Below are 16,873 nucleotides of genomic sequence, written 5' to 3'. Positions count from 1 at the left end.
TTCAGTCATGATTAACAGTAGTGTGTAACATTTGCTGAGAATAGTTTCATATTAAAATTATAGTACTCATCGATAGAAACGCTACATAGTAGCTTACAGTATCCGTACATTATGTGTTTCAAGTAACAATATTTGTTTGCCATAACATGCTATTCATTCATACTGGAATCATTTCTTCGACTTAACAAGACGACGATACACTGACCGTTACTTTTAGGTTTATTTACAAAACAGTAGAAAACATTTATCATTGCAATTGTTAATATAAATTTGTTAAACAATACAATGACAAATTTTCTCAAGCACCATGTAATAAACTAAGTTGAGAATGTCATAGCCTGTCTATAAATGTAATCTATTCGATTACAGGTATAATATCTTTGAATATATACATTTCCACGTGTGTACTTCGAGTAACAATACTTTTTATAATTAAAAATAATGAGCAAAAGTATATTATCTATGCGTGAGAAAAAATATGAATGAACCCACCGTTGATTCGGTTTTCTTTTGTTATTAACAAATTGTATTCGTCCGATAAATAACACTTTAAAATATGACTGATTTCAGCTTTTAAAATGTTGGTGAATTTAAAATAAATAATCTCTCTTCTTCCTTTTTAATCCATTTCAATAATTTACTGACTGCTTCGATAGCATCAGGCTTTGTTACAAGTGGTTCAAATGTAACATAGAGTTCAAAACCTACTGTTACCTGAAAAATGTTTTTAAACGAACTTGGTAGCGATCCTTTATAGTATTTTGTATTATGTATATCGCAACTTACCCATGCTAACATGGTCTCCTTATCTAACTGCTGAAATATGAGTTTTAACGGTCGATTTGGAGCATGTAGCCTATGGTGTAAACATTGGTAAAGTCCCAATAATCTATAGAAAATAAGTAAGTTTGTCAAGGTGTTTTTTAATAATACAATTTTTTAAAGAATTTTAATATACCTACCGTTCTATTTCTTCGTCCGTTGTATATGGAGGTTGAAGTCCCGGGCTCCAAAACTGTGCTGTACTCCTACATTTGTACAAAACGTGCCGCATTTCTGGCAATCCAATGTCAGCAGTTGTGATGGGCGGTTTGTTCATAGATTCGTTAATTGCTTCCAAACAATTTGTCCGTCTCAATTTTTCTACAATTTTCTAAAAATAAAAATACATAAATATTTTAAGTGGTGTCTTTTTTTCACACTTGGCGAAGTTTTACGTCAAATTACGTACTTGTTTTGCTTCGGAAAGTACGAAAAATACATCTCTATCGACTGTTAGCAATAGTAAGCATGCTTGACAATCCTCGGCCAAATACGAGACATGACCGTGCATATAACCATTGGGATCAAATTTTGGTAGACATATTGGCGTCCAGCTCTCGGCTGTTTTAAGCGACTCCGAGCTATCGACCAAATTTTGTATTATGTGTAAATCTCCAGGGTGTAAAAAGAATTTGTTCATTCTGACTAATGTTACCAGCTGATTATTAGCTAGAAGAATTGCAAACACTAAATTCTGAAAAGCAGCAGACACAACTTATTAGTATAATTTTAAAAGAGTAAAATAGTCAAGTATCGCAGAAATTTAGTACCTTGATTTTACTGCATGTCTGAATGATGGTTTGTGTGATGGAACTTCTCATCAAAGGAAGTAAAGGCAAACATTTAATAGCTCCTAGAAAGAATGCTGGTTCTCTATCCATAAAATTTAATAGATGATCTATCAGTCTTTCGCTACCAGTTAACAATCTTCGCAAATCAAAATTCCTACGCTGATCGTATACTCTAGTTAACTGTGATTGTGTTAACACAGAAACTATTTGGTTATATACATATCTATAACGAAACAAGATCGTGCTTGAATACAATCAAATAGACTAAAACTTATTTCATTAAAGACTACATACGTTAACTGTAATGTAAGTTGAGGTACACTTTCGAGTGTTTTTGAGACTGCAACTAAGATCAGTGGACCTTTGACAACAAATACAAAATTAGTATCTCCCGCGTGTACAGATCTAATCATATCACTGTCTGCTTGGACAAACGAAACTAGGGCCAGCATGACTCCCATAGTTGTGGCTAGTTTGTCTTCTGAACTATATCTAGAATATATGGGTTTTCCTGCCTGGCTCAGTATAAATATATGTTTCCTTTGGGCCAGCCATATTTTACAACGTAATGGATTAAAATCTAAACTACTGTGACCTAACTGATGCGTGATGTCCTCCTAAAATAAAAAAGTTTCGTTAAAGAAACAATAGGAAGAAGCTACTCCAAAATGAAAGTGTACTAAACAAAATTAAGTAATAATCTTCGCTCTATAATTTTCCGAAAAAATAAATCAGTTTCTTTCTATGACAAGTTATCGTGATCTATCATTGGTATTTTAACTTATTACAGTTGTTGTTAAATTAAATATATTCGTAACGTTCGCTACAGAAGAGGTTATAAAACATACTACTTCGGAATCATCGACAGAAGCTGTTTTTTGAAGGTCCCGTGGACTAGTTCTAATTGGTGTAGGAAGAACGTCTTGCACGTCTTCCTGAATCTCTGAGATAGTGCTCGTTGTGCTTTCTTTCATGTGTCTATCGTCGATGCTACTACTCATTTCTTGTTCGTACTCCTCGAAACTATCGGTCGTAACCAGCATAGTTTCTGCAGAGGCACCTGGCTCGATACCGGGCTCGGGAATACCATCTTCGATGGTTTCAGGCTCTTTTGCCGCCATTCTTATACACGAAACACTTCCACTTTGCCACTATTTCAAATTTTTCTCTCTCAATTGACATTTAACGGCGGGCCGTGACGGATCGGCCGCCATTATTGAAATTCGGCTTATTGGATCAGAACAGCAACCGACAGACAGATGCTAAAACATCGAACTAAAAATCTCTAGATTTCGACGATTCGTTTTGTCACTGACTTCAGTGTTGTAGTATTGGTACTAAGGATAATTCAAAAAAATAATGATTACTTGAAAGGATAATTAACGAAGGAATAGCATTTCCTTGTCTTAATCTCAACGTTCAAACGTAACGAAAGAAATGTAAGGCGTATCGAGCAACTAAATTGTCAGGGAAAGAAAATTCTATAAGCAAAATCGCTATCATTTTTGCGAATAAAAACAGTAAAGTTACAGTCTTCTCTAGTTCGAAGGGGATTGAAAATGTGCTTCATTTGGAAGTATTTATTGTTTCGTAACAATATAGAATCTAAAAATAACGATTTTAAGAAAGCGAAAAATAGTCGTGCGTTATAAAACTATGTAGCTGTCGAATACATATACTTTGCGATACTCTCGTTCCGAAGACGAGTTAAAGGCAACCACTGTTCAAACGGCATAAATGCTCGAACTGGAGTTAACGATAAGTAATTAACATACATAGCCGAACTACGCGTATTGCCGATTTGATCTGCGCTTACACATCGTGATTTTAATTGCGAATCTGTGCGGAAGTGTATTCCGTTATATACGTATATTAATACACCGACTGATCGATGAACGTGAATCAATATCCGCCTGCTTTTAACTAGACTAGTTTACACACATATGAGATTCTCGTAATCTTGTTCTATATCCCATCTATCTCTACAACAAGATACCAACAATTATCGAGATTCGCTTTTTCGAGTAAATAACATTGTTTGATCGTAAATATTTCGATTCGCTGTTACCAGTGGGACGGATTTTCGCGAGGAAAAATATACGAAATACGTATAATCCGCTGGGATAGGATCAGGAATAGGATCATTCAAAGTATCGCAAGAGGGTTCATCGACAAGTCGGAGCAACTTTCAAATCTGTTATCTCGCGGTGTGATTAACGCGTCGATTACTGTGAGACCATGATCTCGTAATCGGGGAAGGCAACTTCAGAGCCGGCGAACGCTATGTAGCAGACGCTGTGGGATGGTTGCACCTTGCCGATCGTCACAGTGTCCTCGTGATTGACGCGACCTACGTACAGGGCTTCCCCATCTTCGGACTCACCACCGGGAATCGCATTGGGAGGAATGTTATTTCCGCTCGTTGGCACCCATGCAGGATTACAGCCGCAGAGAACCTAAAACAAGTTTAAGTAGATTAGAAATTTCAATTAAATCAAATAAAAAGTTAAGTAAAATAGACGTTGTATTCGGTACTTGGTATTCAGTCTTTCCATGCTCCTGACCACCCCAGGCAACGTAGCAGACAGCATGGCCTGGCTTCACTTTTCCTGGTAAAAGTGCACCCTCGTGGTAAGCTCTTCCTACGAACAGAGGCTCGTCGTCTCTGCCGCCTTCCACGGCACCTGGAGGTACCATTCCACCGGATGCGTCGCACCAGCAGACTTCTCCCATTTCCAAACCTTGCACAGGTGGAGGAGGGGCCGACGGATTCGTATCTACAAGCAGGTGCCATCGAGGCAGATGTTAACGCGAATGCTCCGAAATTATTTTCTGTTATTTGTGCACGGTAAATGGATTATTATTCGAAGAAAAATATAATCGGTGGCGTTGCAAACGTTACTCGAGATTTTTATTAAGTACAAGAATGTTGTCTTACACTTATTTCTGGACAAGATAGCTCAAAAAATTTGTCTCTAGTTATAAACAATCTTTTGTCATACACCACCGATCAAATCGTATCATTCAGATGATGAAACATGTATTTTCTTCCATGCACAGTCTTGAAAAAACGCACACACACAATTCAAGGAGACACGTCTACGTTCTTGTTATTGGTAATACAATACCAACAAAAGCGACGATGCGTGAAGATCAATGAAAATGAGACAATAAGGAGACAGCGCAAACGACGCGTATAAATATTTCATGATTTTCTTCTTAACGGGCTCGTCGGGGAGATTACTTGGATAATTATGGATCGATGTACGTCACGTAACGAAACGATGAAGTATGCGAATCAAGTGGAGAAAACGTTCGAAAAAATGATACGTCTGCAGAAGATAGCGGTATACTGATCTCGATGCAACATGCCGGTGTTAGAACACTCCACGAATGATGAACATGATTCAGCGTGCTGTTAGCAAGAACAAAACGACTATAGTCGGATCAAACTTGATTAGCCTCTCGTGTGCACATTCCCTATCCATTTCAGTTATTCGTATCCAACGGTGTATTAGTTCTCGAGCAATTTATGGTTTATGGAAATCCTGCGTCGACGCCCAAGCTAGATCAATTTTATTATCATCAAGGGATGATAAATAATTTACTTGCTCTGTTATGCACCATGAATATATCGTTAGAGAACGACTTTTTCGATGGATTTTCCAGAGGACGAGCATAATATAAACCTTTTGCACTCGAGCCCTTTTTTCTGGTATCTATCAGCAACTCGAGATGCTTTCTTAGCATTCTATTGTCGCGAATGCTATTGCTCTGCCGAGCCAAACGAAAAAGTCTTTCTCTTACAACTTTATTATTTAATCCGGAGATTCGTAAATGCGGTTGAAGAGGGGAAGCGAAAAGTATAAACTGCATTGTCGTGGGAGGAGATTGCGCCAATCGCTAACACCGATTACCATTCGCGCGAACAATGAGAAAGCACAGATCACAAACATAGGATTCGTGGAAGAAATCTCTCTTCTTTAAAACAAGACACCTGTCCTGAAAGGGTCTCTCTACTTTTTTACGTGTTCGATCCTACGTTTCCTCGATTTGTACTTATCCACGATTCTTAACAAGCTTTCGATGCCCCATAGCGATGATTAAATATCGACTTCCGATGATGACAAATTCGACAGTAACAAAAAAAGAAGAAGAAAAAGAAAAAAAAAAGAAAAACAAACACCATGTGTTCAAGACAGATTACTTTTAGAACCGGGAACCGGACGGGGCGGGTACAGCGCGGACCGAAGCTTCCATTTTCCGGTTGCGCCCCAACCGGTACGCACACCCACGTAGCTCACGCCAAATGGCTTCGGATCCTGCCATTCCATGATCGCAGGACCGTTAAGATCGCCAACCCTGACCGTGATAAGGCCGTCGAGCCAAGTGATCGCGAACTTCTTGGTATCGTTCTCGTTCAGTAGGTTTGGCGTGTTCGTGCGCACCTGTCGGCGCAAAATTACCCATTTAGGAAGGAGAACACACCGGAAACCCAAACTCGAGTTCCTTTGACCCTTTGTGCTCGAACGACACGCCAGCTTATCTAAGCTTATCCGAGCTCTCGATTAATAATTAAAAAATTGTTTGTTTCTAAAATTTTTAATCGTAGAAACGTAAACGACCCGGGCCTCTTTCGACCTCGACCTCTGTCGATCAGTTAAGCTTTCAACGAACATCGTAGGCCAGTTGGACTCGGTTAACCCTTTGCACTCGAGAGACGACTCTCGGTCACCGCTAGGTTCGACGCAACAAATCAACCAGCAATAATGTTTGTTTAGGTTTCATTTCTGTAGAACTCGAAGTGTCAATAAAATGATTGTCGGTGAGGCCAAAGGTGACCTGATTCTCAAATTTCAAATTAGAGAAAAAAAAATGCCTCGAGTGCAAAGTGTTGAACTAGTCGCGTGTCCAGAGCTACTCAAGTTTCCAGGAACAAAGGATCAAAGGAACGAAACGGACTCGAGTCTTCGTCGATTTCGAACCTTATCGGGCTGTTTGCGATCGTATCTGATGACCGACGCCGTGTTCTCCCAGCCCCCGAGCATAATTTCGTACATCGGGCTTGATTCGGCTTTCCGATTCGTCAGGGCGATGTGCGCGTTGCTCTTTGCTCTCACCTCGACGAGGACCGCGCCACCCCTCACGTTACGAAACGCGTAGACTAACTCATTCCGCGTCGATAGTTTGCCGTGTCCTTGTGAAAGTTAAAGAAATTCGAAAATCAATACCTTGCCGCGCATGGTGCTACCCAGAGCTTAGGGGATTCTTTCGTGACCTTGTTTCGAAACTATCGGCAACCCTAAAAATACTCAACGTTCATGTGTATTCAACGTTCTCCCTAGTTTACGGGTTGCATCTTACGTCGTCGATTAGATTTTGGATGAACACGTTTCGATGATAAGAATTGATTTCTTGATCGTATTCAAGCGAGATAAGCGCGACTACGTGATCTAAGGGTTGCTTCTCGTGCAGATATGCCCATTTCTTTGAGACCGAACGGTGTCTAATTAAAATATACATATATTGTACCTGGTTCAATTTGCAGCAAAGATCAAGAAAGATTTTGAAAACGATTAAAACTTTTAATTCGACACCTTTCTTGGCAAAACGGGGAAAACGTGCTCAAATCAAACATACTCGAGCAAAAAAAAAAAAGCTAAAACAATATCTAAGGAAAGAAGATGCAACTACGTCTCCCGGCCAGGCTTCGCATATACTATACGTACAACGCTCTTGCCCACCGACACATATGGCTGTGCGGACGACGATGCATTAGTAGAGTCCATATCCGACATCCAATAAAATACCAGGAAGAAGATCGTATTAATAAATTGTGAACGACTTACTATTATCGTCGAAAAACCGGGCCGAATAATAAATAACGTAATAAAATACCATTAGCTATGTCAAACGCTATACCTAACGTTATACAAAGTTGGAAAGGAAGTCTTTGAAACGCAAACGATTTCAATCGTGTCAACAACGCACTCGTCATCTTGTCGGATAACCTTTTCACATTAGCGATTATTTCTAGTAAATGTAAACATACATACATGTTTAATAAAATAGCTTTCTGCAAGGACTTTCTTCCTAACTTTGTTCTATTCTATTCTAGAATGTTTTGTCTAGATATTCGATCAATCGAAAATTTTAAATATACCAGGCTACTAAAGAAGCAGCGGTCTTGAGGTCGTCGGAATTCTAACTATCTATCAAATTCTTTCAAATTCTTACTATTTACGGATGCGAAATTAAGCGAAGAGAACAGTTTACCTTCGATCAGCCATTCGCCAGTAGCACCCCAGCCGGTGCAAATTCCAAAGTAACCGATTCCGAACGGCTCTGGATCGGTGTACGTGAGGAACGAGCTTGGTTCGCCTTCTTTACCTACGGAAATCGCGCCGTCGCCCCATCTGAAACGATCATCATCGAAGAAATCGTTACAAACCACGGTATTATCGACTATCGGGATTGTACATACATAACCGAATTTAGTATTAGAAACTCCACGAATAAATATTACGGAACGAATGCAATAAAATTAATACTATATGAAATTATACTGCGTGGTTTAAAAGACTTCGACGCTGGGTAAAGCGGGTGCAACTGACTGGCCCTCGAGACCTGCACGACGATGAAGCGGTTTAACCCTTCGCACTCGAGAGGTGACTCTCAGTCACCGCTAGGTTTCCTTTAGATTTCATTTCTTTGGAACTCGAAGTGTCAATAAAATGTTTGTCGTTGAGGCAAAAGTGACCTGATCTTCAAATCTCAAATTAGAGATCTCATTCGAGAAGTCAATCTAAGCTTAACATTCGTGACAATAGAGAGCTTCTCGAGTGCAAAGGGTTAATATTTTATTTTGAATTCACCTGATCCAAAATCCACGAAACTCGTCGCCGCTCAGAATACCGGGTGTCTCCGTTTCCGCGGCCTCTGGTTTGGCTCTGTTCTTACGGATCACGGACTTGCTGTTGCTCCATCCACCGATGAAGACCTAACATTGTAACATATTGTTTAATACATTTTCCGTTCGTTCGTTTGAAGATCTGTTTACTCTTAACGTTTCTTACCTCATACATGGGGTCTGCCTCTTCAGGGCCCGTGGTGAGCGCGATGTGAGCATCATTAGGCGTCTTTACCCGGAATTGAAGTTGTCCGCTCGCGACCGGGTAGAACTTGTACTGCAACTTGTCTTCGGTGGAAAGTGCTGAAAACAGAGGCGAACCACTTTGTTAACGCGAGAGTTCAACGATTAACGGTGTTGAGAGAGATCGGAGAGAGTGCTGTGTAGGGTAGAAAATAATTCACCCTACCGGCGGAGGGTTAATTCGAAGTCTGAATGTAATCTGTAACGCGAAAGTGGAGCAGGGCATCTCGATCGAGCGTCCAGACGTCTAGACGCCGGCTAGCCAATATAAGGAACGAAAGTAGGACAATGCAGGACTCGCCATCGATCGATATAAAGTGCACACGATAATTGCGAGTCTAGATCGCATTGTGCTACGGTACCGGATAATAAATCACGTCTAATGGTCCCCGACACGGTCACCGGACATCGTTCCAAAGACGAATACAAGTTTTTTCGGCCTTGAAGGATGACTTCACCGCACACGCGCGGAATTAATAAATGAAATCCGTTAAAATAAAGGTCGGAATAGTTGTCTTGCGCAACGTGGGTCGTCGCAATAAAATAATGGTAAGTAAGGCGATTTATTTATTACCATTAGAATCTATTTAGACGATCCATCGATTTCTAAGCTTTTGAAAGTGATTAAGCTATTGTTTTCTGCAGCGAAATATTTACCTCGAGGTAGGAACAAGGACCGCAATTGATGCCTCACGTCCGAGAATACAAAAAGCAACATCAACACGAACGCTTTAAGAATGAAACTTTTCGACAGGACTTGCCGATAGAAGTCGGACATTTTATGCTCGTCAAACTTCATAATATTTATCTATCGGTGTCGCATGTGTTATAGCTACGCTTAAATGTCAAACGGTCGCTCCGATTCTCACAATTATTAATCTACTCGTAACTTATATTCGTGTAATAAATAATCTTCACTGCGAAGGGTCGATTTATTAACCCTTCGAACGTCTCATTAGTTTCTAAGTGAACACAGCCTCGTTTCGTACTTTCGTAAGCTTCGATATTTCATCGATTCACTTTTACGCTTCGTGTAAACTAACCGAGATAGCACGATTTGGAATGACAAATATATATATAACTAGGCTGATTTGTTTATTTTCGAAAAGAAACTGTCTCTATCACGGGACACAATTTTACCACGGTAACGAAGTGCACTGGTACGATCGTAGCGGTCGAAAGAAAAAATGATTTCTATCGTGGATCGTCGCAATGATCAATGTACGAAAAGATTGCCTTTGCGAGTACTAGTAATCGAAGCGGTCAGTTCAACACGCACACAGAGTTTTATGCTGAACGAACGCAACATTTATAAATAGTGTCTTGTGTCACGGAGACAGCTTGCGTTGGTTGCTGACATCATCGCGAACGAAGGAATCGCTTAGTAATTCGGGGGGTCGTCGTTTTTATATACGATACTATATTTTTAATAATGTCATTCCCATTCGACCGCGTGTACCTTCGTGAATCAGTAGGTGACTGTCTTTTGTTTTCCGTAACTTCTACAGGGTGTCCGAAAAATGTTGGAGGTCCTTGAAAAGGATGGTTCAGGGGATGATTTGAAACAACTTTTTCCTTAGCAAAAATGTTGTCCGAGGCTTCGTTGAGGAGATATTAACGGAAAACACTGACCAATCAGAGCGCGCGTATACCGTTGGAGCGGCCGCGGTAGCGAATGAGCGCGGCCGCCTAGCGCGTAGCCTACGCTCAACCGGCATACTCGCGCTCTGATTGGTCGGGGTTTTCTGTTAATATCTCCTCAACGAAGCCTCGGGCAACATTTTCGCTAAGGAAAAAGTTGTTTCAAATCATCTCCCGAATCACCTCCTTCAAGGTGTTACAACATTCTTGGGACACCCTGTATGTAAATATGCATAGAAGATTGACTCGGACTCGAAGATTAACCGATAGGAATATCTTTACGTACAATGACACTGCGAGGAAACGCGTTATACATTCTCATCGCGTCTGGTATTGTGTCATTCGGTTACGAATGCAATTGTTAACGAGTTGTCACGTAAGTCTGATAAAAGAGGATGACCAGCTGCAATTTTTCAAGTCGAACTATTCGTTTCATTTTAAATCGTATTTCGCTGTTGGGAGAGTGTACTTCATAAGCAAGTTAAAAATAACATATTACACGAACAACAGTCCCTTCGTTAACGTTTCTTCGTGTATCGGTGCATAGATAAGAGAATCAAGGATAATAGAAAGCAGCGGTAGACGAGGTCGAGAAACGTCATCGAACTGATGTCATTTGTATTTCGATGCCAATTACTTCATGTAACGGTACTACGGTGACTCAAACTGATCGACGGGGTGAACTGTAATAATCTATGTACACGTATCTATGTTAGGTTACCAACTGCATCGAGTGCGAAGGGGAACGAGTACTCGCGCGTGACAAATGCGGAAATTCATCGCGACCTTTTGTCGTACTTGATGCAATTGGCAACTTTGACCGCGCCTATCCCGGAGTCTAGGGTCTCTGGGTTACCCGAATTTCTTGTAATCGTTGGCGTTCATTCCCAGGCCTCTTGGTATCGTTACCAGTGATCTACGGTCTTTCAAATGCAAAAACGTGCTGCAACCTTAATCGTAATCGGCCTCAGAATTGTTAATACAGCGCGCGACAAATTGATTAGACCAGACCTCAATTCGTACGAGGCGTGTTACGCTCGCAATTAACATAACAACGTGAAAATTAGAGCGATTGAGTCAATTTCTCATTGCGCAACGATGCGCACCGTTGGTTATTCCGTTTCATCGTTCATTGAAATGCTCCTCTCAGCTAAGAAACCGTAAACAATCGTCGAGAATGTCTTCTGACTGCGAACATTAAAAACTCGAGTTAACTTTTTAGACCATCTACTTTGTTAATTCGAGCGCGAGTATACAGCTAGGAATGATCGGTACTAAAGGTATTCTGTGCAGGAAAAAAACGATCCGTGGAGGCGTATTGGGTCAAGCGTTATACTCAACCGTCATAGGCAATAATTGCGCTTCGCTACTTGCTCGTAATACCATACGAATATTCCTCTTAATATGGGACTGTCCGCAACGAGCAACTACATATTAAATATCAGGATACAAAAATGGCTGTGATAAAATAGTAATAGATGCTTGTCAATTGAGTAATCAAGTAAACACAGACATAGATCAATTAGACGTAGGGCACGACGTACAATTGCGACAACAAGCAGTTCGATTATTCAAAACGAATACGGTAAATTGCGCGAACCTTCTACGCTTAATGGAATAGCGTTAATTAATTGCGCGAGAAACGGCTACCGATAATTAGACGACCGCTCGTCTATCGGTCTACTAGCCATTTGTGTCACGCTGTCATTGACCTCGCATGGCAACTGTTCTTTTCGCTAGCAAGGTAGATCACGGTCGGTGGCTCTGAGAAAGTACCGAAGGAGACGGTACTGTGAAAGAAATAAAGTGCAGCGCAGCGAATACGGCAAGCGTGGTGTCAGCAACGGGTTAACGTTCAATTGATGACGACCGAGATTCCAGAAAGAAGACGGCAGATTCCTCGTACGTTCGAGGATAGTGGGAGCACGAGTTGCGAAACAATTTGGAATTCGCGTTACACGAGAAATCTTGTTAAGATGACGCGACACCGGAATCGGGAAAATTAAGACCGTTCCCCAAGGACAGAGATCGTTCGGTACTAATGTTGTCCGCCTAGTAGTACAGTTTTATTATCGGTGAAAAGATTAAAGGACGATTCAAGATCAAAGGAAGATCGAAGATTTTATACGACCTAGAATCGTAGCGAGGAAATTTTAGAGATTGGTTGAAATGGCGCGAAGAGTTTCGTGAAATTGCATCATGGCTTCGAAAGCCGGCCGGCTGGCTTGTCAAACCGGCACAACCGCGCCCGTCTCCTATATTTAGCTGTAACTAGAAAAGAAAACGTTCATCGAAGCATCCTCGATCATGAATCTCCGCGATCGATATTTTCGAAACAGCAATCGAGAGAGAACGGAGTTTAGGGAGATTCCAAGATAGAGCAAGGTACGAAGAACAATACACGATTCGTAAAGCATGGGAAATAACAGAGGAAGGATGTAATTCCAGGTCACGCTTCACTGGTCTCTTAAAAAGTACCGTATACGCGTTGATACGGTATATCGATAAATATAGACAGTTTCGAGAAGGTCACGCGAGGAATTCTCGGTTGTGCTTCGCTTCCCTAAAATAATAGACATTCTCACGCATTTGTATGGTATGACAACGATCTATTTTAAGAGCGATCGTTTCATTACGGATAATCCTGTGTCTAAAGATCACGAGTGACAACATTATGTGTAACAAAAGGATATGACAAAAGGATTCAAGCTAAGAAAAATCGATAATTCAAGTATCGTCTCTACGTAGTAATTACTATACACGTTAGAACACTCTAGGATTTTCCAATAAATCGATCGCAATACAGAATGCTATGTATTAGAATTAGATTAGAATTAGATTAATCGAAATGTTTGTTTTGTGAAAAAGAAACGACTGTATTGACACTGTAAACACCATTAAAGACACCGGGTAACGTGTTTTATAAGTTTCGGTACCAAAATGCCGGTAGTTAACTAAACAAATGTAATATATACAAAGTTTCATATTTTCTACTGTATGTATATTTGTATGTAAACTACATACAAATTTTGTAGAATATTTAAACAATCGAAAGTCTACTCGTTATTAATATAAAAATGTGTACTTACAAATAGCCATGCTGTCTTATACGACGATAATGTAAAATCCACGACACAGGTGTTAATTGACGCACACACCACGAATGCTGGACTCGAACTGCGACGAAGGACGAAGTGCGACGAAGTGTCCGCTCCGCCATGACGTTTACCGAGACGAGTGGTGGGGGCGCGTCTGCGCAGTACACTTCCTACCCTTTCCTACAATTACATCGCCGGCAATTTGCATGTGATAATTAAGCGAATGGAATGAGTCATAACTTATCGATAAAAATTCGACTTGTTCCACGGAAAAATTACAATAAAATCGTACACAATGTTTGATACATATTCATATTTATTTTTATGGAATTATATATATTTTAAATATTTTAATAATTACGAAACATTCGATGTACTGAAATAAATATGAGCAACAAACAGTTCTTGCTATGGTATTTATAACTATTCGTGATAAGTGTTTGTTCATAGTAATTTTTAGGGAATGAATCGCGTATTTGATTCGTCGAAATGTAATTTCTGTTTTAATCATGGTATTAACAGCTGTGGATCAGCATAAAATACTTGTATATTGACGGCACGAAAAGTATTAAAGAACTTATTCCTCTGTAATTATCTCATTGGAACGTGTATATGCATAAATAATGCCATATAGTGTTAATTAATATCCTTATTTGCAACGCATGAGATTGTCTGCTTGATACTGAGAAATTATTCAAAAGATTTATTCTGTCTCGTGTCTATCTATATATGCATGTTAATATTGCAATGACTAACCAATTTAGGCATTACTTCAAATACGTTAGAATCACTAATGATGTCATTGTTATTAGAACTCGTTGAATCAATGACGACCTTTAAGTACATATGTATATCGTTTTGTCTTTATTGTGATAACACATAATAACTTAAAATGTCAACCAAATGTGATCAAGATTACGTGAATCTATGATCGAACATAACGATTTCAGTCGTGTTAATCGTACTCGTGCCTCCGTTGGTAAACTCGTTGGTAAACATAATTTCATGTATACATAGTTCCGATGGCCTCGTTAAACAATAACACGTAATAAATATTCGAATGAATCATTTGGAATACGTAGGCGCCATAGAATCTGAGCAGATTATATTACTTCGTAAGATTATCTAAAAGATTGAGATACAGTCTCACGTATCCATGACAAGTGACGATTATTAAGAAATAATGATATAAGGCAATCGAACCTCTTCAGTTAGATATTGTATTCTTTGTAAATTATTTCGTAGTTTATAGTAGAAATATTCATATGGTAGCGTAAGTAGGTCTATCTCATACGTCGTTTGTGCTCGTAGCAGCACGCAAAGAGTTTCTCTCTTAAAATAGTTTATGTTGCGAAGAATCTGTCAAAAAACTGTGACAGCATGGAACGTATTTGTAATCATTGAGATTGTTAATACCGGAAACAGTTGACGAACCTTTTATCAATAATACCATTATGTCGGGATTAAAGGTAATAAACAAAAGATGGTAACGAAAGTGTTTTATTCGATCGGTAAGGTATACGAAAACATAAAAAAATAACAGGAAATTTTTGTGGATATTAGGCTGATAGTAATAAGGATGATGATTTGAAGAGACAAGGTTCGTTTAGGAAATTATTACCTTTGAATACGAATGGAGATTCTCAACTGAGTATGTCTGTAAAAATGATCGATAGGCCAACCGTTTCGCAAACAAATAAAGAGTATGCAGTTCATTTGCAAGAGTACAACATTTTATCCGAATAGTGAGTTGCCTCGACATTTTGTTTATTGAAAGTAAGTCTTGAAATTGAATAAAGTTTTGGTTTCTTTGCTTTCTTTTTTATACAGCAATATGTTGTGTTCACAAGACCTGAAAGGCATTTATGTCATACCATCTGCACAAAACTCCATGTGTAAGTAATATAATTGACAGAAATTAATTTTTTCTTTTAATGGATTTCATGAGTGTAAAAGGTTATGAGTTTGAATTGTTTAAGCCAAATAACAATTGATTCTTAGGTCTTGCTTGTCCTGACTTCGTCTTATATAATGGTTTCCATGTAAATATGTGCATGATTTATTGTTTGCCACATTTTCATGTATATGCATAAAAATGAGCATTTATTAAATTACATAACAAGTCTATTTTGTGTTAGTGTGGTTTGGGGTACAATTTGTTCGACAAGGAATCTATCAAGGAGGTGTCTTCAGATTTACTATTACCTTACCGCCAAATTTTCCAGATGCAGGATGCCCTGTAAGATTTTGATTTTTAATATATAATATTTCCATTATAAAATTAATTTTAATGTGTCAACAAACTTTTAGAAAGTCATATTTCAAACTCCAGTTTTTCACCCCTTAATTGATCCTGAATCTGGAGAGCTCTGCACATCATGGGGATTTCCAGAATGGAGAAAAAGCAATAGAGTTTGGCAACTAATACAATTTATTACAAAAATACTCACTAAAGTAGATATTAAAATGAATCCCATAAACCAGGAAGCATCTATGTTGTAAGTATACGAATTATGTTGTACGTTTGTAAATTTGACTTTGATTCTCTTATATGGTACATTATATCTATGTTACAGATTAGAAAACAACTTTGAAGAATTTCGAGATCGCGTAAAGAACTGTGTGAGGGAAAGTTTAAACAAAGTTTATAGTCCACCTATGGTAGATGATCCTCATTACATAGCTTTTGGTCCATATATCAGTGAGCTTCATGACTCCATTAAACGAGAAATTTATGAACCTAAGGTATGAGCACACACATATATATGTTTTATTTATTTTATTATTAGAAAATTTTTTTGTATAATTTAATATGGTTCAGGAGGAGGAAGAAAACAAAGCACTGGGGTTATCATGGGTACAGCCAGGTTCTGTACAACCATTCTCAAAGCCTGAAGCAAGATAATAACAAACTGTATTATATGAAATGCAATAATGAAACTTCGTATGTCCTTATAAAATAAAAGAACTGTACAATTTACGGATGCAGGGACAAAACTCAATGTATTTTTGTATTAGGACAAATTAAGGAATTGTATATTAATCTATATAACATCTATAATACTCTTGTATTTAATTAAGTGGAAAATATAATAATTAATTTATTACATGTTTGCTTTAACATGAACCTTCTATAAGTAGCAATTAAGTAGATAATAAATAACAAGAGAAATAGGTTAGCAATATTACTAATAAAGTGTCACAACAAATAATTCCGCAATCGGTATCGCCATCTATGGGGAAAACGTCCAAGCTTGTCACCAAATAGTTTCAGTTTTTCAACGCAAGAGGGCGCCACACAGTACTGTTTACCGACAATAAGTTTTTTAATTTTTTTTTCAATAAGTAAACATAATACAACATCGAGA

General features: G+C 38.8%; 3 protein-coding genes across 7 annotated transcripts; 1 reads left to right on the top strand and 2 right to left on the bottom strand.

Moving 5' to 3' along the window:
• Nucleotides 1-32: 32 nt before the first annotated feature.
• LOC128879403 (vacuolar fusion protein MON1 homolog A) lies at nucleotides 33-3,031 on the bottom strand. Its single transcript, XM_054128496.1, has 7 exons — nucleotides 2,462-3,031; nucleotides 1,908-2,230; nucleotides 1,593-1,836; nucleotides 1,232-1,516; nucleotides 963-1,153; nucleotides 787-889; nucleotides 33-714 (listed from the first exon to the last, which is right to left on the bottom strand). The coding sequence occupies exons 1-7, from the start codon at nucleotides 2,732-2,734 to the stop codon at nucleotides 574-576; spliced, it is 1,560 nt and encodes a 519-aa protein (XP_053984471.1). The 5' UTR covers nucleotides 2,735-3,031; the 3' UTR covers nucleotides 33-573.
• Nucleotides 3,032-3,178: 147 nt separating this feature from the next.
• Nucleotides 3,179-13,592, bottom strand: LOC128879404 (uncharacterized). Of its 5 annotated transcripts, none has more exons than XM_054128498.1 (8): nucleotides 13,497-13,592; nucleotides 8,690-8,826; nucleotides 8,489-8,613; nucleotides 7,890-8,029; nucleotides 6,599-6,810; nucleotides 5,821-6,061; nucleotides 4,149-4,390; nucleotides 3,179-4,069 (listed from the first exon to the last, which is right to left on the bottom strand). In XM_054128498.1, exons 1-8 carry the CDS (start codon nucleotides 13,504-13,506, stop codon nucleotides 3,839-3,841), a joined length of 1,338 nt encoding a protein of 445 aa, XP_053984473.1. In that variant the 5' UTR covers nucleotides 13,507-13,592; the 3' UTR covers nucleotides 3,179-3,838. The 5 variants fall into 5 exon arrangements, with proteins under 5 accessions (XP_053984473.1, XP_053984472.1, XP_053984474.1 ...); XM_054128497.1 differs by lacking the exon at nucleotides 13,497-13,592 and adding an exon at nucleotides 9,424-9,934; XM_054128499.1 differs by lacking the exons at nucleotides 5,821-6,061; nucleotides 6,599-6,810; nucleotides 13,497-13,592 and adding exons at nucleotides 7,343-7,369; nucleotides 9,424-9,910.
• Nucleotides 13,593-14,711: 1,119 nt separating this feature from the next.
• Nucleotides 14,712-16,612, top strand: LOC128879406 (AKT-interacting protein-like). The gene is made up of 7 exons (XM_054128505.1): nucleotides 14,712-14,974; nucleotides 15,069-15,250; nucleotides 15,336-15,400; nucleotides 15,644-15,744; nucleotides 15,816-16,003; nucleotides 16,082-16,250; nucleotides 16,327-16,612. The coding sequence occupies exons 1-7, from the start codon at nucleotides 14,960-14,962 to the stop codon at nucleotides 16,408-16,410; spliced, it is 804 nt and encodes a 267-aa protein (XP_053984480.1). The 5' UTR covers nucleotides 14,712-14,959; the 3' UTR covers nucleotides 16,411-16,612.
• Nucleotides 16,613-16,873: the final 261 nt, after the last annotated feature.

Source organism: Hylaeus volcanicus, chromosome 7 (genome assembly GCF_026283585.1).
Source record: "Hylaeus volcanicus isolate JK05 chromosome 7, UHH_iyHylVolc1.0_haploid, whole genome shotgun sequence".
Classification (NCBI taxonomy): Eukaryota; Metazoa; Arthropoda; class Insecta; order Hymenoptera; family Colletidae; genus Hylaeus; species Hylaeus volcanicus.
This window is presented reverse-complemented; position numbering and strand designations above follow the sequence as displayed.

What these genes read in the sequence shown, in the direction of transcription:
- LOC128879404 (XM_054128497.1), bottom strand. Translation starts at nt 9,565, where the DNA reads ATGAAGTTTGACGAGCATAAAATGTCCGACTTCTATCGGCAAGTCCTG. An exon ending in AGGCAGACCCCATGTATGAG is followed by an intron (nt 8,614 to 8,689) that starts GTAAGAAACGTT and finishes TTACAATGTTAG; the next exon opens with GTCTTCATCGGTGGATGGAG. An exon ending in ATGGAAAGACTGAATACCAA is followed by an intron (nt 4,070 to 4,148) that starts GTACCGAATACA and finishes AACTTGTTTTAG; the next exon opens with GTTCTCTGCGGCTGTAATCC.
- LOC128879406 (XM_054128505.1), top strand. An exon ending in TACAACATTTTATCCGAATA is followed by an intron (nt 15,251 to 15,335) that starts GTGAGTTGCCTC and finishes TTTTTTATACAG; the next exon opens with CAATATGTTGTGTTCACAAG. An exon ending in TTCCAGATGCAGGATGCCCT is followed by an intron (nt 15,745 to 15,815) that starts GTAAGATTTTGA and finishes ACAAACTTTTAG; the next exon opens with AAAGTCATATTTCAAACTCC.
- LOC128879403 (XM_054128496.1), bottom strand. Translation starts at nt 2,734, where the DNA reads ATGGCGGCAAAAGAGCCTGAAACCATCGAAGATGGTATTCCCGAGCCC. An exon ending in CTGTCGATGATTCCGAAGTA is followed by an intron (nt 2,231 to 2,461) that starts GTATGTTTTATA and finishes TTTTTATTTTAG; the next exon opens with GAGGACATCACGCATCAGTT. An exon ending in CAACTTACATTACAGTTAAC is followed by an intron (nt 1,837 to 1,907) that starts GTATGTAGTCTT and finishes GTTTCGTTATAG; the next exon opens with ATATGTATATAACCAAATAG.